The sequence below is a fragment of the Seriola lalandi genome, unplaced genomic scaffold (assembly GCF_002814215.2).
Source record: "Seriola lalandi dorsalis isolate HSWRI2012SDOR001 ecotype SW California unplaced genomic scaffold, Sedor1 jcf7180002054259, whole genome shotgun sequence".
Classification (NCBI taxonomy): Eukaryota; Metazoa; Chordata; class Actinopteri; order Carangiformes; family Carangidae; genus Seriola; species Seriola lalandi.
Window position 1 is genome coordinate 416,972 of NW_019524812.1, and position 25,120 is coordinate 442,091.

Sequence of the window (25,120 nt, forward strand, 5' to 3'; positions counted from 1 at the left end):
ATATATATATATATATATATATATATGATAGCTGTTACTGATACTGTTATAAATGACCTAAGAGTAGACAGAAGTAGAACAGAAAATTAACTATTTTAATAGTTTGTCATTTCTCATGTAAAATACCAAACATTTCATGCTTCTAGCTTCTCAAATTATTGTGAGGAATGATAAAATTCTTATCAAAAGCACTTTGCTTTTTCACAAATATTGTGAAAGGTGTCATTTTGGTTTTGGAAGAATTGTGACAGGCATTTTTCACTGTTTTCATATTAACAAACCATTCAATCAGACTAATTGAAAAATAATCAGCAGATTAATCCATAATGATAATCATTAGTTGTAGAACAACTAACTACAAAAACTAATTAAAAAATTAGCTCAATCTCGACCAACTAAAGTAAAATCCTGCTTACACAAGTAATACTAATCTAATCATATAATATGTAATAGAAGTATTTTGTTGATTATACTCCTACGTGCTTTAATTTAAGTAACATTTTCAATGAGATGGAAGAGTGTTTTGTGGTATTAGTACATCTCCTTAACTTGAATACTTCCTTCAGCACTGTGGGCTACAGACACGTCACATCAAAAATGAGTGTAATTGACTCTCTGTCCCCTTGAGGTCGCGCTCTCCCTCCTCCTGTCTCTGCTCTGGTCCCTGCAGCCTCGTGCTGTCTGTCTCCATCTCCTTGAGAACCTGATCAGCTGAAGTCATCAGGCGCTCAACTTTGACTTTCATAATTTGATGTTTATAGGGGGGATATCAGCTAAAGTAAAAACTGAATTAGCCTGCGTCAGCCTGTGTTTTTTTGTTTGTTTGTTTGTTTTGTTTTTGTTTTTTTGGGGAGTGACGTAATTGAAATGTTTTGTAAGGGTAGCTAATAATCATTTTAAAATAAAGTGAATATAAGGGGAGTCCTATGACTAGTGTCAGGGCGTCTTTGCCTAACAGTCTAATAAATATGCGAATAAGACGTTCGTAATGTAAACACAAGTAGCCACTATTTCACACTTCACACTTGTTAAATATAAATTTATTTTAAAGCGAGAGTCGTTTTTGACATTTGGTCGGTTCTGTCAAGACATTTCTGCACGTTTTTTCGGTTTTTGCTTTGTAAAATCTGGACTGCAGCAACGCCTCACGACTTCTATTTTTTTTTTTTTCACCCCCACAATGCTTTGCGGTAGGGGTTGTCGTGTGTGTGCTGTCTGTGGTGCTGAAGCTGCGCGTGCCTCGGAGGCTGCTACCATAGAAATCCACCCGAGCATCCTTCCGCGAGTGGACCAGCGCGAGGAATCGTTTTTTTCCACTGTTGCAAAACTGCTGGTCGGGGAATTCAGGATGCTTCTGCCAGCTGTTCCAGCCTTATTAATCTCTTTATAACTACAAACTGCCTTTACATTTCTTTAACATCTGTTCTTAAAGCACAAGCTACAAATCGGAGACGCTCCTGAAGCTGTTTTCTTGGCGGTTATTCGAGGCTCGTCGTCTCTCCGGCGCCGCCGCCTGTCCAACCGCCTGTGCCGCTCCAACCTGCATCCTTTATGCAGAGCACGCTGCTCCGGTCCTCCCCAACAAAACACACCTTCGTGTCCGAGCACCATGGCCCGCTCCAGCCGCTTTCACTGAGAGACATGGAAGCGAAACAGCACCCGATAAAGAGCCTAAAAAGCTACCCGGAGACCGGCGGCCGGAGCCTGGCAGCGGCCGCCGGAGGAGACGGAGGAGGAGGAGGCAGCGGTGGTGGTTATCGAGCCGGCTCGGCTGAAATGGAGATGGAGACGAAGATCCAGAAAGCCATCGACTTCAAGGCGGAGGGTCATCGCTGCTACAAGGAGAAGAAATTTCGGGAAGCGATAGGCAAGTACCACCGGGCGCTGCTGCAGCTCAAAGGGGTGCATGTTGTCGATGGGACGACGGGCTCCGAGGTCAACCTGCTGAACCAAGCCGCGGCCAAGCTGACCGAGGAGCAGCGGAGAGCCGTGGAGAGCACCGAGATCGAGTGCTACGACAGCCTGACAGGTGAGCGGTACCGGTAAACCCCCACAAAGACACGCAGACCTCTGTAGCGCTGAAGTACTGCTGACACCATTGTTCGTTCCGGTTCATCGGGTTCACACAAGCTGGTGGGTTGTAGGTAGGCTATTTCTGCAGCTGCTGGATTTCTTGTTCAGAGGCAGGTGAAGTAACACTGGTTTTGGACTATAAGGATGCAGAAATAGATCACAGTGTCAGCTGATAAATAGTACATGGTGCAGATTTAATGGGGAATAAGGGGGGTGTTTTACTGTCTGACCAAATTAGTGCTTTATGTCGCCTATTGAGACCATTTTCCAGCCATCACAGAGAAATGTCACAGTTAAATTAACACCTCTTTTCATGGCCATGCTTATTTCAGGCTCTTACACAGCCTTTCAAATGGCTTCTTTTCAGCACATTGGTGCTTTTTCCAGTAATTTCATTATTACTATTTCAAGTGAACATGTAACTCACGTTCGTGTTAGTTTGAGACAAAGACAATGAAATCACACCACCAAAAGCCTCATCTAATTGGAGATGAATATAGCTATGTTTTCATGAGCCAAGTCACTGCTGTTGTAACATCAACAGCTGAATAAGGTGATGGGTGATGTAAGGCTGTGTCTAATGGCACCACTTTGCAGTGACTTACAGGGTTAAAATATGAAGTCATTACTTTTCTGTCACTAGTATTTAAACCGTCAACACATGTCGGTGCTCATGTGCCATAGCAGACTTATTCAAAGTTCAAACCTTAATAAGGCTCTATGTGGTGGCTTCCAAAGACAAACCTATTATCCGCCATGAATGATTATTTTTATTAGCGAATATTTCCACAATTAAGTAAACTGTAAAATGTCAGAAAATACTGATTTCTGAGGCCTGTGATATCTTCACATATCATGTTTTGTCCAACCAACTTATAACATACTTTGAATGACTTATGTAAGATGCCACGCAGATGTTTTCATTCAATAGACTGTAATTTCTGTAAATAATCTTGTAAGCAGATTTGATTATGTATTCTTATGTCTCACTTATTTTTTGTATATTTATAAATATATATTTTTCTCTTATTTGTATATGTGAAATATAGACAGAGTACACACAAATCACTGTCAATGGTTGAAAGACACTCCCACAGAAGAATAATTGTCCCACACCTGGGCACACACGATGAATGGAGCATTATCTGTTTAAGACCATGGTTGTAAGAACTGTCTGAAATACTTCTGACGAAGGTCTAGGGAGAAGGAAACATTTGGTTGATGAATAAATCATGATGCTAAGCAAGAGCAGTGTGCGGGATATTCTAGCATATTTCCCTTTTTTATAAAAAAATAAATAAATCACCCAATCAATTTACTTATTTCTGCTCAGGTTTGTACAGGTTTGTTTCTTGGTGTCGGGGGAAATTATGAAACTGCCATGTATAATAGGGGTTACTAGGGTCCCAACAACAAATCTTCCAAGGTCAAAGATGAACATTTAAATGGTCTTAGACTTTTGGATCCCACTGTATGTTTAAGATAAACAGCAGGCCTTGTTTCAGTAACCTGGTATCATGATATCTTAGATATTCTTTTCCATTCCCCTCACACATCTAACGTACAGTTTTACCTGGAGGAAAATAACTATCAACCTGCCTAGATGCTGTTCACTGTAATGGGAGGTCAAGCTAGATTTTCACTAAACATTCTTGAGTATTTCAGAGTGTAATCGGTGAGAGATGAGTAATTAATTTTGTAATGTTGCTTCAAATGACAAATGAGCATATTTGCTTGAGTAAGAAATAAACACATCATTATTGTAGCCATTGAAGACAGATGATAAATAATGTATGGTCGTAGCTCTGCTGTAAAATCTTAATTATAACCACAGTATGTGCTCAGTATGCAGTGTGAACAGCAGATGAAGATCACGAGGAATGTTGGCATCCAGAGGGAGATGATGATGATGATGATGATGATGATGATGATGATGATGATGATGATGATGATGATGATGATGATGATGAGGAGGAGGAGGAGGAATGGTGCACACTGGCACTACAGCAGTTATATCGCATCACTTCTAAGACATCACTACCTATGTGAATGTTGAGATTTTGGGCCATGAGCGTTGAACTACAGAGGCCATAGTGATGTTGTGTCCTGTTGCTGTGCCAGGCGCTGCCCAGTCAGCTGCCATGATGCACTGAAGGTCGTGTCGTTCTGCGCAATATTCAGGGCCTGTCTGGAGCCTGTAGGGAGGCCACTGTGGCGTGAAGGAAAGATGGGGGAGGGAAGGCAAAAAGGAGGGGGAGAATGAAATAAGGAAGAAAAAAGGGTGAATTTGGGAAGGAAGAAGGAGTGAAGCAGTAGATATGGTGGAAAGGACGAGCAGAGAAAGGAAGTCAAAGTATAAGAGGAAAAACGGCATGGAGAAGAACAGTAGAGAGCCATAAAGGGGGGGGGGAGGGGACTGCTAGCACACGACAGGGGGCCGTATTTACCATGGTAACCATGAATTGGGCCTTTTCCCTGTTGTATTAATACTGCTCATACCCTCCCCTCATGGCTGCTTCAAACGAGAGTGTGTGCACATGCGCACTCATGCACATGTGCACACACACAAAGAAACCTCACGTCAACCTGGCTTTGCCAGCAATGACTGTTTTCATGGACAACAGTAATGTCTGTGCTTTGATAAAGATATTTAAGTTAATAATACAGCCTGTGGTTTGTAGTGTTATTTCCTTGTGTGAATATGTTACCATTGTACTGACTTCCACTGGAACTTAAATGTTGGTACAGTGGAAGAAAATTAGACTATGAGCAGCAACAAAGTAACAACTGGGCTTTTAAAAGGAAAGGATGAATAAATTATACTCTAGTTTTATACATATTGGTTAACTATGGGGTACAGTACTAAGAAACGAACTGAAGTTGTTTGTTGAAAATGGTGTGAACAACGTCGATCCTATTGTGTAACTTAATAAGGGGAGAACAGCCAAACGTCATTACAGCACACATGCACAAAGCACAAAGCACAAAGGGGTGCTTAATTTACAGTTGAGCCTCTGGCAGACAACTACACCTATACGCCAAGCATTTATTTGTCACATTTAAGTCTTCTACTTCACTGTATGTTTTGGAATAAAGACAAAACGAGAAATGCCCCATGAGCTCCTGTCAGCAATTCCCATCGAAAGACCAAAGCCAACAATATGTTGGTCCGTGTTTTCCAGCTTCCCTCCCATATCTCACACGACAGTCCAAACTGCTCACAAACATTTAGTTTTGTTTTTTAAAAAAGCAGGTTCCTAAATTGTGAATAACTCAAACAGGAGTAAACTATGCATTTGTTGGTGGTATTTTAAGCCGTGGTTTAATACACATTTATTGCTCTGATGAGTATTTACAGCAGCAGGAAAGTGTATGTGGGAGTGACTCAAAATAATCTGCACAACAGTGCCAATATTTATGGTAATGAAAGAACATGTCATCCAGTGAAATTGTGGCTCATTGATGTGTTTTTAAATAGTTTTTGTACAGCAATGAAGCTCTATGGCATGGAGGAGTAAGATATCAGGCAGTCATTTTCAGTGAATAAATTCATTGTTGGTTTTCGTCTTTCCATGGGGACAGTCAGAAAAATGCAGACAAAAAATATAGACATAAGTTACAAATATTGACAGCCTTATTTTTCAGTAAGTTGCCTAAGATTGGTACTAACATAGGAAATTGTCTTTTTTAGGTTATCATGTTGTGACAAAATACTCATTCTGAGATATCTGCCCAAACAAACAATAACAAATAAAATCTCAAATATTTCAGAATATACCGTACAAAGTGCAGTAAGCAGAAAAACAAATGAGATCAGTATTTTGTGGGGCCACACTTTTGTCACCAGTTCTCCTCAATATACTTGTCCAGTTGTCCAAGAGTCTTGAACTTGCCACAGTTCAGCTGTGGATTTAGGCTGTGTCAGTGTCTCCTGTCTAATCTGACTCCGTGATGTCGAGATCAGGGCTCTGTCGGGGCCAGACCATCTGTTGCAGGACTCCTTGTCCTTCTTCATAGTTCTTTATGACTCTGGCTGTAGAAGCAGAATGAATCTGGACAGATCAGAAACAGCTGAAGGTCCTAAAACTTTTGCAAGTACTTTGTTTTTTCAGAAAATTAAAGCATTTGGTTTTCCACAACACTAAAAAATATTTGTTTCACTGGGTTGTGACTCACTGATGTTTTGCCTTGTGATTTTGATTACTTGAGTAACTATACTGTATATAACCTTTTACTTAACCAGGTAATCTAATTGAGATCAAGATCTCTTTAAAAAAGAGGCTTAGGTACAGCAGAGAGAATACCATAATGTATTTACAGTACATCAAAATAATGCTGTTATAATCTTCCATCCCAACTCTACACATCTTCATTAGCGAAGCTTAAATCAACCCCTGTTTTCTTCAGGTTAAGGCTGTCACAAAATGAGACATGCATGGTAATGTCTTATTCAAAGCATTGCCTTGAGCACGTTAATAGGAGGTAATTGTGGATTCTGTTGTCTAAACAGAGTCACTGGCCCAATCCCAGTGTCCACCCTCATGACTGCTCAAATTTGAGGTGCGTTCCCAGTGAGTTCATGAGGGCTTAGGGCCGTCCTACTGTAAAACCATCAAGGGCATCTAACAGAGCCCTTTATGCACACTATCCGTAAGTTTGTATTTCTGCAGAGTTTGCCTGAGGGAATTACCTATACTGTTGTGATGTTAAACATGGATTGCCATGGTTACCAGGTGAGTTTCAGAAGCGTTTAAAAACTGGTAAACAACCGCCATTAAACAGTTTAAGAAGATAGAATTAAAGGAACTAACCCTAATGTTAACATTACAAGAAGTTTACATGCCAGTATAATTTGGTCTAACTTTCATAATATAAACACAGGTCACTGGTGATTCAGAGCCAGAACAGTGTGTAGTAATCTGTCCTGTGATTGCATGATGATGAATTCCAGATGTGCTTTCATCAGCTCTTATCCAACATTACTTCTTTGTTTACAAACAGGGAGCAAATGGAGGAAATAAAACATGCAAAATCAAAAGTCCTAAACCCACAATTGTTCGCAACATGTTTTGGTGTTCTGAGACATGATAGGTGATATGTCACAAAGTGCTGTCCCGTTTCGTATTTATACCATTTTGAGCCCTTGCAGCCTCTCGCACTCAATCACTTATCAGGTGACATCAATTCAGTCTTTGAGGGTTCAGGACTTCTAGGCCTTAGGAGGGACATTGGGATTGGGCTAGTGACTTCTTTAGTAAAACAAAATGGCAGTTCATTTTGAGAGAGTTCAAAGATGGTGTGTAGAAGTAAGAAAAGCACGTACAGAAACTCTCACTGACTGACATTAAGCAGTGACTCATTGCGTGCATAGTAATCTGGCTGTAGTCTTTGATGTGCGGCTGCACCTGGTTACCCAGAGCTCTGCTGGGCAGACGGTGGTCACCGTGGTTATGAGTGAGGAGCTGCCATTTGATTGGCCGGCTGTCTGTGGCTCTGACGTATAATGGAAGAGCAACAAGCAGTATCGTGAGTGATGTGGAGAGAGTGTGTGTGTGTGTGTGTGTGTGTGTGTGTGTGTGTGTGTGTGTGTGTGTGTGTGTGTGTGCGCGTGTGTGCGTGCGTGCGGTAAGAAGGAAGGGCAGTTGCTTCCAGCGCTGTTTGTCCTGCCATCCTTTCTGTACCCATTGTTGATTTTGTGTGGGCCTATTGGTTATTGGTGTGCATGTGTGTTTTCTTATCGTCTTGCCTTTGTTGTGATGAGGACTTTTTCTCACTTCTGTTGCCTGGCATTGGTGGAAAGTGAATAAGTGCATTAACTTTAAGTACAATACAGTTTTGGGGTACTTGTACTGTACTTGAATATTTTGATATATTATACTCCTTAGTTCCAGCTTGTCCATTGTGAGAATCTGATGCTTTTTTTTTGTTGTTGTGCATGATCATAAACTAAATATCTTTTTTTTTTTTTTTTTTTTCTTACAATTGAGCAAATAAAACAAGACATCTGAAGAAGCCACTCTGGGCTGTGGGAAATTATAACAGGCATTTTTCTCTGTATTTTATGAGATTTTATTAACTAAACAATATAAATAATCAGCATATTTGTCAGCAATGAAAAATAATTGTTAGTTGAAACCTCAATTAAACTACACAGCAACATATATAATTGTTCACACATCAACCAACTACAACAATGAAATGCTCCTTACACATTAATGATAATCCAATAATATGAATGGTAATACTCACAATTACCATTTTTCTGCATTATGTGCTAATTAAGTACATTTTTCTGATTTACATTGACTATAACTCATAATGAAGTATTTTTACAATGTGGTTTTGCTACTCTGTTTTTAAAAATAAATAAATAAATAAAATAAGACCCTAATAATTCAGGAATGAAGGAGATGTCTACAAGAGAGGAAATATGAGTTGTGGTTAAAGAAAAGGGAAACTAGATATAAGCACCAACATTAACATCAACCGATTGTGTCAAACAGGAAGACGATGGATGATGAATGTCCTATTTGCTGGCTTTGTTAAGGAGACACCCTGAGTCTGTGTGCCTCTGCAGGGCTGTATCTAAATGGGTTGCACTGCGACCACCAACCCCACCGTCTGTGTCTGTTGCAGTTCACAGCGTTGCAACATGTTAGCCAGAGGCAGACTGCCTGCCAACCCGCCTCAGCCACCCACCATCACAAATGCACTGAGAGGCACATGAAGAAATAAATAATGTGACTGCAGTTTGTTTGCTCTTTTTCCTGATATTGATTGTGAAGAAGCACAAAAACAGCATATTTAGACAGACCTGTATCAAGCAGTTTGGAAGCTGTAGTAACTTTTAATCTGTTCAAATGCACATCAGGAAGTGCACAGAGAATAAAACGGGGGGCAGTATGACGTGATCCTGTGGTGAGAGTGATCAGTCTGACTTTTCATTAACTCCTGCTCGCTCTGATCTCCGCCTGAAATCTCCCTTTGTTCCTCCTGACTGGCTCGATCTGTGAATGAGTCATAAGTCACAGCCTTGGGAGAAAGGCAGCAGGGGGGGACGAGTGTTTGTTTCGTAACACCATCCACCTTTTTATTCAACTCTGCAGCTCACAGTTGCTCTGCTTGCCATGATGATGATCCAGCAATTTCCACCCACTCATCACATTAAAGAAAAAAAACGTTAAAAGAATGAAAATAAAAACACATCTTTTTACATAATGATCTTTTGTATTTACAGGCAGAGGCAGTTATGGTGTTGGGTAATTTAACCTTAATAAGACTGACAGTTACTGACCAATTACTGGGCTGTTGTTATGCTGTTTATAGCATCTCATGCTGCCTTAACTGTTTATCTATGGTAAACTTTGCATTCAGTTATAATTTCCTGTTCACAAGGAAATTAAAATATGTGGACAATGACCACAAGCTGCGATTAGTGGGATACAAGCACACAGTGACAGACAGGCTGACTGAAACTCTTCGAAAGCTGTTTTTGTCTTTAGCTGGTTAATCAATTAACAGATCTGCCATGATTTCATTTGTCAGGAAAACCTGATGAAATTCACTGATTACAATGTGAGACTTATTTATTTTCTATCATGTTAACAGTCCAAGGTTTTTGACGGTTGGTTGGACAGAATAGAGCAAAGCAACTTATAAATGTCAGCTTGCATTCTGGGAAACTGTAATGGGGTTATTTTCTGATACTTTTTTAGTTGAAACTATATATCAGGTAATGAAGACAAATAGTCAGCAGATGAATAAATGATGAAAATGATTACTTGCATATCTAAACTCACTTGTGGACACAAACACACCATTCTGCCCGTGAGAACACGTAATTTTAATTAAATTTCTGCTAATGTACTTATTTGAAACTGTAGGAGGAAAAGTGAGCATATTTTTGGCTGTGATTATGATTTCTTTTTTTGTTTGTTTTGGCTACTTGCTGCAGCAGAGATGCTGTAAACATAATCACCAAGATTAATGTTGAACGTGTTAGCAAACAGTTGCCTATTTGCACTTGCAGCAGATATGGGGCAACATTAACATTGGAGTCGTGTTTGTGTCAACCTGATGAATGTATGTCCATCATTAAAGCTGGTATAGCTTTAATGATGCATAACAACAAGTAATTCTGTTCCTAACCTGTTTAGGAACCATTTAATTTGGCCCAAACAAAGTTACAAAAACACCAATCCCGTCATTTCGAATCGTCATTTAATGGTACATCCTTTCCTGAATGCGTTTGTGTCCCGTCATGTGTGTCCTGTATTGAGAGCTTCAGTGACATCTTACCAAGCCCATCAATGAACTTTTGAACCATGACATGCAATTACAGGCCTTAAATGAGCCTTTAATGAGCCTGATGGTGACATCAACATCTGTTATTGCTGGACCAAAAATAAAAGCCCTTCCTTTGTCGCAGTACCATCATAATTCATAGCACTGTTGCACCACTTCCTCAACAGCCTCGAAGACTTACCACATCACAGCCTCTGAGCCCAATCTTGCTTCAGATGAAGGATGCTGGGCCTGCATTAGAATAACGTCAGCGATGTGTAACACCACAGACGGAGTGATTTCACCAGTCCATTCTAACCCATTGCTAGTGAACAGTCGATGCCTGCTTACAAAAGCAGAACAGAACAGAAAACTCCTCCCTTTCATCCCCTGCCAGCTCCGTCACCAGGGGACGTGGTGGAGCGCATGAGATAAAGGCAGAGGAAAGATCATGAGGTGGGAAGGAGATAGGGAGAAGAATGCAAGATGGAGGGGTTAAGACGAGGAGAAAGCAGTGTTGTATAAGCAGTTGGGAGAGGTGCTTTGTAGAGAAGAAATTGCAGTGTGCTCGTAGGAGGATGGAGGGGAAAGAGATGCCATGTGAGGGTGAGATGGGGGATGGGGGAGGTTTGGTTGGTGTTTTTCTTCCCCTCTGTGCATGTGCGTCTGCCATTGGAGGGGTGGCCAGAGCCGTGGGAACGTTGTGTGCCAGAGCTGCAGATGGCGTGGCATAGCTGTCAGGGGTACGACTGGCACTCCCTCTACTGTACCAGTCACACTGTACTGTCCTTCATATACCAACCCTCTGAAGTACCTCACAGCTGAGAGCGAGAGAGAGATTTGGAGGATGGGGGAAGGGGTGAGTCCGTAGAAAAGATAAAGAGGCTGAAATCGGGGAGGGAGTAAAACCAAGGGAGCGGGAGAAACTGGACAGAACTCTTAAATATGAGGGAATTATACGACAGTGGAGGGAGGGTACGACTGTAAAGGAGAGTGACAAGAAGGGAAAGAGAGGAAGAAAATGCTTGCTATGACCTCGAAGTAGTGAGTGAGTGAGTAGAGTTTTCAAGACTGCATTTATATTTTGTTTTTTCATTGTGGAGGGAACAGCGCTGAGAAATGCAATCCAGACCAAACTGATTTATATCGCAGCCCTGACAGGCCCAGATGACTCCTGTCAAAAGAGTAAATAAGATTCAGTCATCTGTCATGGAGAAAAGGAAGCGATGGGACAGGAAGGGATTAAGAGGGATGGAGTGGGAGACGGAGAAGAAAAGGAAATACAACTAACAAGAAAAAAACGAGTGCTAAACTTTTAATTCATAAAGCACAATATTGAATACTGAAATATTGAAACTATATAGTGTTTTCAATTCGGCACGCAGGCTGCATGCTTCAATCCTCCATTGAATTTAAAAATAACAATGCTAACTTGCTGACATTTAGCCAGTCTAGTGTGTGCTCACTATCTTAGTTTATCGTGTTAGCATGCTAGCAATTGCTAATTATCTTTAAAAGTAAAGTACATTCTAGATAGATAGATAGATAGATAGATAGATAGATAGATAGATAGATAGATAGATAGATAGATACTTTATTTATCCCCTAGGGAAAAATTTAGGTGATGGGAATGTCATTAGTTTTGCAGGTGTTTGGTCATAAACCAAAGAATTGGCCAAATTTATATTTTGACCTAAAGATAGATTAGTAGTATAAATAATTAGCAGGAGTAAGGATTGTGCTGCGGAGATTAAAAACCCAAAAGCACTTATTATGAGATCTCATCAGAAAGAAAAAGAAATGAAAATAAAACATATAAAATGGATCAACTAAGGAAAACAATGCACACATTTGTATAAAATAAATGTGAAATAAACATTTATATTGGAAATAGAAACGTCACTCAATTCACAAAAGGGGGGCTGGGTGTAAATGTTGGTCTAACAAATCTTTTTTTATAAAGAAATGATCTTAGGTTGGTGGAAGAAGAACAAACCCAAACAATACTGCTGTATGTTACTAGATGAAAGGTCAGGTGATCAGCAAAGTCATCAGGATTTAGTGTCTGGAAACAAATCAGAATTTCATGGCAGTTCATCCAGTAGTTGTTGAGATATTTCAGCCTGGACCGAAGTGGTGAACCAGCCCACTCTGCCAACCCTATAGAGGTTCAGTGTTTGAGATGTGGCAAACATAAGGTGTTTTTAAAATTTCATCCTAATAGTTCACCAATTTAAAAAGGAAAAAAAAAAAGGAAATAAATTCGAATTGCGTTTCTCACGATATACCAACACCTCAGATTTATTATAATGCTTTTTGTGATATGATCTGTGTAATATGCGTGTTTGATTTTTGAAATGTGATCTCCTTTGATATGGACTGACTAACTGAAAATGGCTGTCAAAGCTGTTTTTATTCCGCTGTTGAAAGTCATGGCATGAGCTGAGAGAAAACTGAAACAGATGCCCTTTCCTGACACCCTCAGAGAGAGAGAGAAGGGGGGGGGGGTGAGAGCAAGTGCAAGAGGAAGATAGAGAAATGCAGAATATTCATCCTCTGTAAGCCATCGGTAATGAGAATTTACTCAAGCTATTTGCGCATATCTAACACCCCGTGCTCCAGCGGACAGAGCAGAGTAAACCAATTGGCTGTTTATATTTATCTGTAGAGCTCCATGTTGATTAAAAAGCCATGTTGGTCGCTATCTGAGCTTTCCTTGCCGGGCCTGCTCCGGCCTGACACTGAATGCTTCATTACATGCACTGCCAGAGGTTGACATTGAAAACTCGTCCTTGTTACACCGTTTGTGACAGAAGTGAAATGTAAAGGTTGTGTTGAGCCTGTTGTGCTGATCCAGCTCCTGGGGCGATCCTCAGCTGAGTAGATTTACCATTTCTGATGGTGCCGTTTCACATTTAAAAAAATAAATTATGAAGCAAAATTTTGAGTTAAAATGTGAAATTTAAAGCTGCTGTAATTAATAATTCTGTATTAAGAATGGATTGAATTAATACTTTTATCTAATATGGCTGAATTATCTCTGCAGTTCCCCTCAGCTCTTTGGCGTTAAAAGCGTCCACATGTAGAGCAAATTTTAACCAAATGTGAAAAGAAAATGTGAATTGTGAAATGTGTTTCCATATACTACTGTTATGTGAATATTTGTTGAGAGTTGAGTGCCATTAAACCACTGCAGAAGAGGGTGCAACATGATGACAGACATGAAAGAGCACCAGTCAAATCTAAAACAATGGAAAACCATGTGAAAACATGATGGACATTTATGTTTATTTCATGGATTCATTTGGGGGACATTTGGGTTTACAGTGTCGTAATTGCTCAATGCAGATTTGATGTCTTCACCTGCTGCAGTTGTTTTCTCTTCAGTGAAAAGTCACATGCTTTATTTATGTCACGATTTATTCAACAACTATGTTTCCTTGCACTTTGTTGAATTTTTATTTTTCATCAATACTTCTTATCAAACTTAAAGATTTTTTTTTTGCAGTATTTTGACCAGTTTTTCCACTCTGCACTTGATGTTTTGGTTTAAAAGTGCACAGCTTTATTGTTTTGGTTCACTCCCACTTCTCTCATAAGTTTAGTTTCTGGCTGCAGGAGGCAGCTGTTTTCAGCTCTAAAAACCCACTGCTGCACCTGCTCAGCACCAAGTGACAGACAGACAAAGTTCATAATTAGCTAGTGAACAATAGCAGAGCATTTAGCAGCTAAAGAAAAAATAAAGATTTGACTGGGACATTCATTGAGGTGCCAGAAACACGACTCCAAATGAACTAATGTTGTTCCATATCTGTTGGATCAACTGGAAAGTTGATAGTATGTTTACGCTGGTCCTGTGTGTTCAGAAAATTAGTTTCTAAACACAACTGGCTGCCAACTCACGGCTGTATCATTTTTAGAAATGATGAAAGCTCATGCTTTAGACGATAATTTACTTCAGGTACTTAGTGGGGAAGCTCTACTACCTCGCAGGTTAAGGCTGACTCCATGAAATTCAGAGCCAAACCATTTGGCACTTTTCTCTGTTGACCTTTCCAAGCACTCTCTCATCTATCTTGTTACTGCTATAATGTACAGAGCACGTTTCCCAAGGCAACTGTACATAGATTATCCGGACAGAAGTGGACTGATATCAGCAAACACGGCCTTAATTTCACTTGACAGCGTTTGACTTGAGTCCGTGGTTAGATTCTGCCGTGTTGGACAGCAGCAGAAGACAGTAGCCAAAGATCTGCTGAGCTAAAGGCACGAGCCTGTTCAGTGTCCACAGTTGACATCACCAATCAGATAATAGCCAAGCTAAGGGCCAGAACAAAATTATATCCCTGTCAGGGATTCAAGTATAGATATAACCTTGATAGAAGTCTCTTTAATGCTTTATTAAACTGCACTTATCTGCTGTTTGAATGTCTGCTTTTACTCAGGACAGTAAAAGTAATATAGTCCTAGATCCTCATTTGGCCCTCAGACAGTTAAGGAAATAAAGTAAATATACCAATTGTAATGAGTTAAATAAAATCATAACATCATGAACTGCCCTTCATTTTCCTTTAGTTTCCACAAGAAACCACACAAACACCCACCCTCCAGGTACTCCAGGCTTATATTACAGACAAGAGGAAATTGCTCAGCCTAGGTTCTGGAAACTGCGAAGTGCCATGGAGAGCATTAAATGATTTCATCTTTGGTGAAGTCATAGAGAAGATAGCTTCCTCACTTGTATAAATATTTAAGTAGATGAGCATTAATCCTGAGTCAGCGACTATTTTAGGAGAGCAGCGCAATGTAGGAGGGTGGAAATTGATAGAGTAAGGTAAAAGATGGCCACAGCCAGGACCTTTGTGATTCATGAGTTGGGGGTTTGAGTACAAGGATGTGTGGTAAGAGGTGGAAACACTCACCAAGCTGTATGATTGAAGACGGAGTTCTCCCTTCAGACCTTACAATAAACAATAAAGGGAGTGGACTGCTGTGATTTTGTTTGTTTACAAAAAAGCCTCCCTCTGCCCCCTGCTCTCTGAGATCTAATAGAATAATCTGGTTACTTGATTACCCTTCACTCCTAGTGGGTAATCCATGCAGACATAACTGATGTACCAGCAGTTTCCAGGCATGACAGGCGGTGGAAATATGCTTATTCACTTTCTGCCTGAGAGTCAGATGAGACGATTGATACCACTCTCATGTGAGTTTACACGAGAGCTACAGCCAGTGATTTTAGCTTAGCATAAAGTCTGGAAATAGCTAGTCTAAATCTGTCTGAAGGTAATAAAATATGGCTACCAGCAATTCTAAAGCTCATTAACTGAAACAATCATTTTTGCACTTTGGTTTCTGTATGAATTAAACCAACAAGATGTAATATGATAATAAGTGAGTATTAGATGTGTGAGTAGGTGGATTTTAGACGGTGCCAGGCTAGCTGCTTCTGTTTTCAGCCTTTATGTTAATGTTGCATTCATGCAATGTTAGCAGGATGGGAATGACAGGAAAACCTCCTGTTACTACCTCCTACTTGTGAGTGTTTATTATTCTCAAAAGATTACCCTCACTGTTAGCAATGTAGGAACATTATTTAATATTATTTAATGAGCCTAAATTAGTTTCATTTGCTGTGTTACATGTTTGAGGCAGATTGACAAGTGAAACTAGATAGTTTACATATCGCTGTGAGGTTGTTCCTTTTGAATTAGTCGACTCTATTGTAATAGTTTTAACATTGCATTTTATTTATATGTAACTGTCAGCAGTGGTAGCTGTTTTTTGACAATATAGCAGTTGTTCTCACCAAGTGGGAGATATCAGGAATTTTAGAGATAAAGTTTTTTCTGATCAGTTGGCCCAAATTATGGTCTGAATGAAAGGATGTGAACAGAGCATAAAGTAAACTAACCAGCCACTGCCTGTAACTGTGTATTTAATATATGTATACGTATTACAGTGGCGCTGAGCCTCTCATCGAAATCTTGGTCAGAAAGCGAAAAGGTGCATTTCCACAAAATGTCAAATTATTCCTTTAATCCAAGCCAGGAGTATTCAGAGTCTATCAGCAGACTCCACTCACGGAGATTTCCCATTCAAATCAAATCTCTTTACTCACCACAAATGTACACTTCTCAACCTTTACTATACTCACAGTATACACACTCAGTCTGTTCCTCAGTATAGTCATGCATGCTCATTGAAAATATTCACTGACTCATTTGCAAGGCCGGTCCCAGCACTCTACATTTCCAGCGACCCCCAGAGGGGCCTGTGGAGGCTTCCGAGATGCGCACAGTCAAACATGAGCAGTAAGAGTGAGTAATTATGAGGGTTTTTTTATTATTTTTAAACAGCATATGGAGCTGCATCAGTCTTCTGCTATTGTGACACATAATCAAAGAGAGCATCTGCACCACTTGTTAAAAGTAAAATGTTATTTGATGGAAAGATGAGCTTTTATCATCTGTGTAATAATAAATCACAGTATTCATTATGTATATTTCCTCGAAAGGAAAAGAGCCCGTTTTATATTCCCTATGTCGCATGTAGGGTGATATATAATACAGCCGACAAACTTGTGCTTAGATGCTCATCGTCTGCGTCCTTATGGATGTGACAGCAATTTGAAAAAGTTAAGACATGAAGAAATCAAACTTTATTGATCCTGGGAGGCATCACAGTAACACAAGGGGATCAGAAAGATGTGTGTGTGTGTGTGTGTGTGTCTGTGTGTGTGTCTGTGTGTGTGTCTGTGTGTGTCTGTGTGTGTGTCAGAATTTAGAAAGGTATAAACAGTACATGTTAATGTAAACTGTGTGCATGACCAGTTATTCTTACCAGAAAGTCACAACCACTAAAACAGCCATTAAATGTGGGGTTCAAGATGAAGGCGTCACAGAAATACAAAAGGTGCGAGGGGAGGAGGATGATAATGCAGGTGGTGGCTGAAGTCGGAATCAATGCTGTGTCATGTCCGTGCAGACAAGGCCTTGTGATGTAGTGAGTTAGGAACTGTTGCCCTGTCCCTCTCAATAACAGTGAAAGGCGTTCGCAAAAACGCTTTGGGAGGAGCTATTCTTAGTGGGCCTGGAGAGACCGTCTCCGCTGTCCGAAAGCCTTGATGACAGCATGTTGGATTGGATTTTGCTCCAAAATGTATGTGTGAGGCAGTTTCATGATGATGATGATGATTATACACGGCTCATTTTGTCTCTATAAATGAATCTGTTGTAGGAGTGTGACATTTGTAAGGGAGAGATGGCAGATCCCGTGAGAGGAGGGCAGGGCGGTGTTTGCTTCAAGGGGAACAGGGACACAGTCGTGAAGAAATGGAGGGAAGGATGAGGGTCAAAGATGGATGCTGTTGCAGGGGTGTGTGTGTGTGTGTGTGTGTGTGTGTGTCTCTCTGTGTGAGCACGTCAGTGAGAGTGATGGGTCTCCCCCCCCTCTGCCATTATCTTCCCGCAGAACTAATTACAAGCTGATGGACAGTAGACTAATCACCAGGGTCACGAGTGGCTTTAAATTAGCCAGATCGTGGTTGGTGTGGGGGTGGGGGGGGGGGGGGGGGGGGGGGGGGGGATGCAAAGAAAGACAAGGATTCAGAGTTTAAAAAAAGACGTAGAAGAGCAGAAAAAGAGGAAGACGTGTTAGGCAAAAAAGAAAGAAAGTGATTTCACACTGCTCACTCTGTCAGCCTCCCCGTCATCTCTCCTCTTGTCCTCTGTACCTCTCCTACAGAAATTATTTTCCCTCGGCTGTTGCTGGATTTTGTTTTGTCAGTGCTGTCTCTATCTCTATCTCCATCTCTGTCCTCCCTCGCCCCCTGTCTCTCTCGTCTAATTTCAGCTTCCTGCCTTTTTTTTCTCTCCCTCTCTCGCTCTATTATTCCTCACAGGCTTTGGTCCTCTGTCTGCTAAATGAAAGCGAGTCTCGATGCAGGCTCTGTGTTTTGTTTTTTTTGCAGACATGATGCTTGAGGCGAAGCAGTGGGGTTCCTGAGCATGTGTTAACCACTCCCACTCACCGCACCTCTCATTCGAGATTCAAGCAGCGGAAAAACACACACAATCACATGACAGGCAGACACATACGCACACATACACACACACACACAAACACACACTTGCCCACACTTGACAGCTGCCTTTGCACCTGTTGGGTTTTCTCTGGGCTTAGAAATTTAAATACATTTTTCTTTTTTCCTATTTCCTGCATTTTGTCTACTTCTACTCCTTAAAACCTGGCAGTGAGACGGAGGATCCTCAGAAAGAGAAAGAAATACTTACCCCCATCACACAGCCAGTGTCGCAGCATCACATGAATCCTCAGATTATTCTTCTTTGCCTGTCCTCAAATGACAAGTCAAATCTATCTGCACCGCTTTGTTTCCTTTCTGCAGTCTCACATCTCATTATTCTTCCTCTCTCATCCCATGTACATGTACCGGCTGAACCCTGCATTTTTAATCCAAACAAAAATCTACAAGCTAAATCTGATATGTTGTTGACTTCAGATTTTCATAGAAAGATCAAAGTTCAAGGTCAGCTCTGCAGCCCTTCAACTGGCAGCGTTGTAGGATCTTGCTCATGGTCACACAATATTTGTAACAAGGGCTGCAACTAACAATTAGTTTCCCAGATCCCAAATTGGTATCTACAGACAGAACAAAATAGTTGCAGATTCATTTTCTGTTGATTGACTGACTGATCAAAATCATGCTTTATGTCTACTTGTGACCCCTCGTAGCTTTTTGCACATCTACCTGCATCGCCAGACGACGGCACTGATATTGGACAATTCTGGAAAAAACCCGGGATCAAATTCACTGACAAATGCTGGCAATTTGGTATCGTTAAGGTTAGAAAAAGACTGCGGTTAAAACAAATAAACCATGGTTAGGATTAGGCCAAGAGCTCTTGGTTATAGCTCGGGAAAGATCATAGTTATGCTTAATAAAAATGTAGATCTGTGACCAGAGGCAAACTGATTCCCTGCATGAAAGCCAGCTGTGCTATAACTACCCATCCACCACATCCACAGCTGTACAATCTGCCTCCTTACATATAGGACACACACTACTACTTCCTGTGCTGGCACTGCATGTTGGCACTGGATGTACTGTAGATGTAAAGATGCAGAATGAAAGTGTCAAATTGATGATTATGCTCATTACAGGACAGTAACCCAGCTAAGTGAGGAAATCTGTGAGGGTGTTTTAATTTACAGCCACCGTGAGTTTACAACAGCCTCACGACTAATAAATAACACGGATGAAAACAGAGTAAGCAAAGCAACAAAGATTTACTCAGAGTAGCTTTTATTCATTTTTCTGACTTCACTATTTAGTGAACTCTATACAGCCTCATTTCCCAGTGTATATAGTGTCTGTATAACAACATGCATGGTAACTGATGTCAAGTGACCAGCCTGTAATTCACAAGGCTAAAATCAAAGATCTGTGGAAAGTCACAACAAAAGAACAACTTTGCTTTTTTTTCTGCTTTCCAAACATTTCACACCCGTTTTGATTTGTTTGTAGGAATCACTTTCTGATCACTCCAGCCACATCACTCTTATAATACATGACACAAACAGAAACCCTCACACACACTTGTCCCTCTGTGACTTGGACACCTTGGCTCCAGTGATATTTCTCTGCTTTTCTTTCTTTTTCCGTTTTCTTACATCGTGTCTCTGTCTGTGACCCTGCCCAGCCTTTCTTCGATGATCCCATCATTATCACACCCTTAATGCATCTCACCACACTTTAGATTCCCTCTGGCGTGCCATCCATCTGCCTAATGGGCCGGCAGGGTGCGGCCGGCCACACTGCTTTTGTGTGTGTCTGCTGTACAGTCACGTCTCTTTTTAACCATTGCTGGCATCAAACAGTTCATGTACAGTCATCAGTTTGTGATTCAGTGTGTATCTGCTTCTCTGTGCGTGGTTGTGTGGTCAACGCTCGTTTACACCCACTTGTTTGTTTGCAGTAATCTGTGTTGCTGTGAATGCGTTTGCACCTCTGTCTGTGACACTGTGTGTATCTGTTGTACGCGTGCTGTAGGTGTGTACGTATTTTATGCATTGAGTATGTTAGTGTGTGAGTCTCGGTGAACTCTGTAACTGCGTCAGCCATTAGGCCATTATGGAGTGTAACCGAATCCTCTGAAAGCTCGGCTCGCGTCCGCTGCTGGAGGGCGATAATGGATGGGCGTGTGGAGGGATGAGAGCAGTCATGTTGTAGCTGAACGGTTGTACAAACAAATACAGGAGTGGAGTCTGTAGAGAGGTGTGCACGAGAGGGAGAGGGCATCTGAGGTGATTCTCACTGTACCGGGCTGAGCAGACTTATGATCGCTGAAGACGAGAAACAGCTTCGACCTTGCTGCTCTGTGCTGAGTCATGAGCTTCACTGAAAAAAGGGATGATTTTCAGGCTTCTTTTTATTAGAGTGTGTGTGTGTGTGTGTGTTGATGATAAACTATAATTTTATCTACTTTTTATACAGCATCTCATACACAAAGGGTTTGACATTATGAGGAAACAAAACAAACTAAACATTTCACTTAAATTTTTAAAGCTCCCTCTTTTCTTCTTTCATTTTTGGAATTTATTTTCGTATAGTTATGGTTGTCATTCCTATCAGCAAAAACTACAGCAGTGATTACACACACACACACACACACACACACACATACACACATACAGTACACTCCATGCAACCTCCAGACACAGGCAGCTACACTAAATAAAAAAATACACTGACAGTTATTGAACTGGTCCATCCCCTGATGACCACAATGAATTATTTAGTGTTTTGCACTTGAGTTGTTGACAGGCAAGGCCAGTGTGTGCATGTGTGACAGAACCCCATTAGTACTGCTCATTTGATGAAATACTCAGTCCTTGACCACTTCTCACTGCATTTGCTTTTTGTCCAAGCTGCTCCTAACATCTTAGACACACACACACACACACACACACACACACACACACACACACACACCCTCTACAGTATGTCTCTGAGGTTCAGGGGGAGACGATAGGTAGAGGAACATTGTTTTTAGTTGTTTTTAACACACACACCCCTTCTCCTCCCCCGCTAGTCTCACCTCTTGTCCTCTACTTCACCCCCAGCCACCCACATACACCCCCCCCCCCCCCCCCCCCATCTCTCACTACTGACTCACCCTGCCTCCCAGCTAACAGTCCCTGACTCATGTTATTCACAGAACTGTCCGTGTGTCAAGGGCAGAGTCGGGGGAGAGAGGGAAGATGGAGGGGGGAGGAGGGATAAAAACAAGTCAGGGGAGGGAAAGGGTGGGGTGAGAGTGCTGGAGGAGATATGAAGGGAGACTGGAAGGGAAATTATTTTTGATATCTCATCAGATAGATTAAGACAGTGGCAAGGGTTAAAGGAGTGCTGGAAAAAGAAAGAAATGAAGTGAAACAAAACCTTGAGTGGTTGTGATGACCAGAGGAATTGTGTTTGAGAGATCAGATATCAGAGCCATAAGCAGGCTTTTAAGAGCTATGGTGGACTAAAAGCTGTGTGTGTTTGTGTCTTTACTAATGCAGTTATCCTGACCTTAGCCGATCTCAGAGCTGTTGAGAATCGCTTCAGGGAAGTGCTGCAGCAAGTCACACATATAGGATTGATGACTACAGTGAAATACTTATTCTTAAGTACTCTGCGTTGCACCTCATGGCAGTTTTTCAAACGGTAAAGTTGGTTCAAGCTCAGCTCACTCGGTCTAGTCATTCACATCTCATCTCCTGCGGTATCTGGCGTTCAATTTATCTCTGCATCCTCCTCCTCTCCTGCTGCCCGCAGTACTTACAACACACCTGCTAAGTCAGGGAAATAAGACTTAAGCATCCTCACAGTATTCAATCCCTCGTTCTCAAGCTGCGTTTTCCCCCTTTCTTCTATTTTACATGTCGAGCTCAACAGCAGCGTCTAGAGACTTTACTGCTTGCACAACTTTCTTTGTTTTCTTCTCTACACTGTGAAACATTAGTGTTGGCTATTTATAGTCCGCTCACTGCCATCCTGAGGAAGTACTGCGGAGGCTAAATTTCATCGTGGCTCTATTAAAAGGCACTGAGTGAGATGTCAGCAATATATCCCCGTCTTTGTTTTTGACTCGTGGGACCTACTTGTCTCCACTAAAAGAGACTCGAGTTGTTTGCTTGGACCAAATCAGGCAAAATATTTTATTTTTCATTACTACCATTTTGAGCATCTTCTACTTATAAACTACTAACTCGTTCCCTGTCTTCCCTCCTGCAGCGTGTCTGTTGCAGTCCGAGCTGGTAAACTACGAGAGAGTGAAGGAGTACTGTCTGAAGGTGCTGAGCCACCAGAGAGACCACTTCAAGGCCATGTACCGCGCCGGCATCGCCTTCTATCACCTGGGTGACTACGAATGTGCCCTACGTTACCTGCGTGACGCCAAGAACCGCGAACCCACAGGTGAGAATATTTAAATACAGTCACATGACAAATGACGGAGGCTGATATTAGTTTGGCTGCAAGCTATAGCGAAGGCTTGAGGGCCATGTAGCTACCACACTGAGCTCATGTCCTCACTACTATTTTTATTTCTTTATTGACTGATCTATGAAACCAGGTGATAATATATCAGAATCCATCTTGCTGAATTTGAGCATTTTAAATATAATTTTTCAATAATGAGAACTTGAATTTTCTATTTAAATTCACGAATGCTGAAAAATATAGATACTGGATATAAAGTACCTGGAATTGCACAACTTGAAATTGGGGAAATCAGACCACATAAAGTCAGATAAATAGTTTTTAAGGGAAAATATTTCAGCAATAAATACTATTTAAATCTTAACATCAAGTATTCAGTAGGGATTACATGCCATTATTCGCTATTCGGTTGGTGACAAGATTCAAGTCTTCATTGCTGCTATTTGCTTCTTTATTTCACATTTCTCCTGATTTTTATTGCAAAATTTATTGAAACACCACTTAGACCTGTTTGGAAATGAAATTTAAGTGTTATTCAATAGTTAATTATAAAAGATTAGATGCCTTTATTGTTTATTGAGTAGTGAGGGCTGCTTGCTACTCTAATCTGATCTCAGTATTTCTAAAATCCTTGGTACTCCCCTGTGTTGTAGAAGCATTTAAAGGCGCCCTGTGAAGTTACAGTATGTTTACATTCAGTGCTTTTCATAGAAACGAGTTGTGTGTTTTCTTGAAGCCTGTTTAACTGTGTTTCCTTGATCATAAAAAATTTGCAGATTTGATTTGATTTTTCTTAGATAACATTAAACTCACATGTTTTACATCCGCCTTTGTTGGTGCATTACGAAATTTCATTACCGAGACCGTATATCATGCCACGGAGCTGCCTCTTTGTGCACATGGAAGATACAAACAAAACTTGCACCCACTCCTGAATAATGCTACTAATGGTCAAAAACTCTGCAGGGTACCTTTTAAGTCCGATCTCAATTTCATGTTTTATTCCCAAATTGTAAGTGATATTTAATCAGCGATGTCACATTTACTACTGAGATGGTAACTATGCTGTATGCTAGAGTTTCTCTGTCTGTCACATGCACTAAAGTCAACAGGCTTGGCTGTTTACATAGACAAACAGAACACATTGCTAGCTCTGTTTTTAATATCGGAGTGTGTGTGTACATGCAGCATGTGGTGACTGTGTGGGTTCAGTATTCCCAGTTAAAAACATTAAGTATTTAACCTTTTGCCTTTACTTTTCTTTCCCCAAAAATTCAATCTTCTTTTTGGATACATTTTGTAAGGTCAGGGTCTGTCTCATTGGTGATTCATAGAGTTCAGAACTCTTTATTAGATATTTTCTGAAATGTCAACGGAGAAACGGTGCCACATTTTAGCTCTGTCATAACCAGAGTCTTTGTGCCTTTTATTTTTTCTGACATGAAAGAAGCCTAAATTTAACTGCATTATCAAATGAGATCACGTTAATTGATGTAAAAATGTGACTCTTCTTTAAATTGCTTCCTTTGTGCCTCACATCCATCACAGACACCAACGTGCTGCGGTACATCCAGCTGACGGAGATGAAGATGAGCAAGAGTGGACAGCGGGAACGAGAGAGCGGCAAAGAGACCCAGGGCTAATCCTCGACCTTTTGACCCTCCGATCCTTCGACCTTTGACCCTATGAGCAGTCCCAGATCGACCCTCCCTCTCTCCATCTCCTCTATCGACTCCTGACAACAGCACAGCCCACAGACAGAAGAGACCGACCCAATCACCTGCCAGTGATGGACAAAAATGGGGGGGGGCGTATCAGGAGCTGTCTGCAATCCATCTCCCTCTTCCTTCTCTTCCCTCCTCTTCTCCCTTTTTCTCCCTCAGGTGCTGTGGTTCCTCTCCCTAGACGCAGACAGCCGAGCAAACATAAAAATAAAAAATAAAAAAAAGCAAAACAACAAAAAACAAGGAAAATGCTGTATTATACTCATACGAAACGGTCGTTGTGGTGGACTGAAAAAGGAGCTTCAAAACATACATATGAATAATGGACATTTGCGTGATTTAGTAAACGTTTTAAAAACATGAAATGCATTTTGTTTGAGCTCTCTTGCTCTCTCTTTTTCTCTCGGCCTTCTCTCTCTCTCTCTCTCTCTCCGTCTTATTTCAAAAATCTCGAGGAGAATGTTTGGGGTTGGGAAACTCGACCACATCGGGAGGAGGGCAGGGGTGTGTGCAGAGGCAGTTCAGAGCATTA

At 41.0% G+C, this 25,120-nt stretch overlaps 1 protein-coding gene across 1 annotated transcript; it reads left to right on the top strand.

The window, feature by feature from the left end:
- Positions 1 to 1,230: 1,230 nt before the first annotated feature.
- On the top strand, positions 1,231 to 25,120 carry ttc9b (tetratricopeptide repeat domain 9B). The gene is made up of 3 exons (XM_023405030.2): positions 1,231 to 2,029; positions 22,658 to 22,840; positions 24,413 to 25,120. Exons 1-3 carry the CDS (start codon positions 1,552 to 1,554, stop codon positions 24,505 to 24,507), a joined length of 756 nt encoding a protein of 251 aa, XP_023260798.1. The 5' UTR covers positions 1,231 to 1,551; the 3' UTR covers positions 24,508 to 25,120.

Bases quoted from the DNA above. Each gene is read 5' to 3' on its own strand.
- ttc9b (XM_023405030.2), top strand. From the start codon at position 1,552: ATGCAGAGCACGCTGCTCCGGTCCTCCCCAACAAAACACACCTTCGTG. The intron at 2,030-22,657 runs GTGAGCGGTACC...TCCCTCCTGCAG, and splicing joins GTGCTACGACAGCCTGACAG to CGTGTCTGTTGCAGTCCGAG. The intron at 22,841-24,412 runs GTGAGAATATTT...CATCCATCACAG, and splicing joins CAAGAACCGCGAACCCACAG to ACACCAACGTGCTGCGGTAC.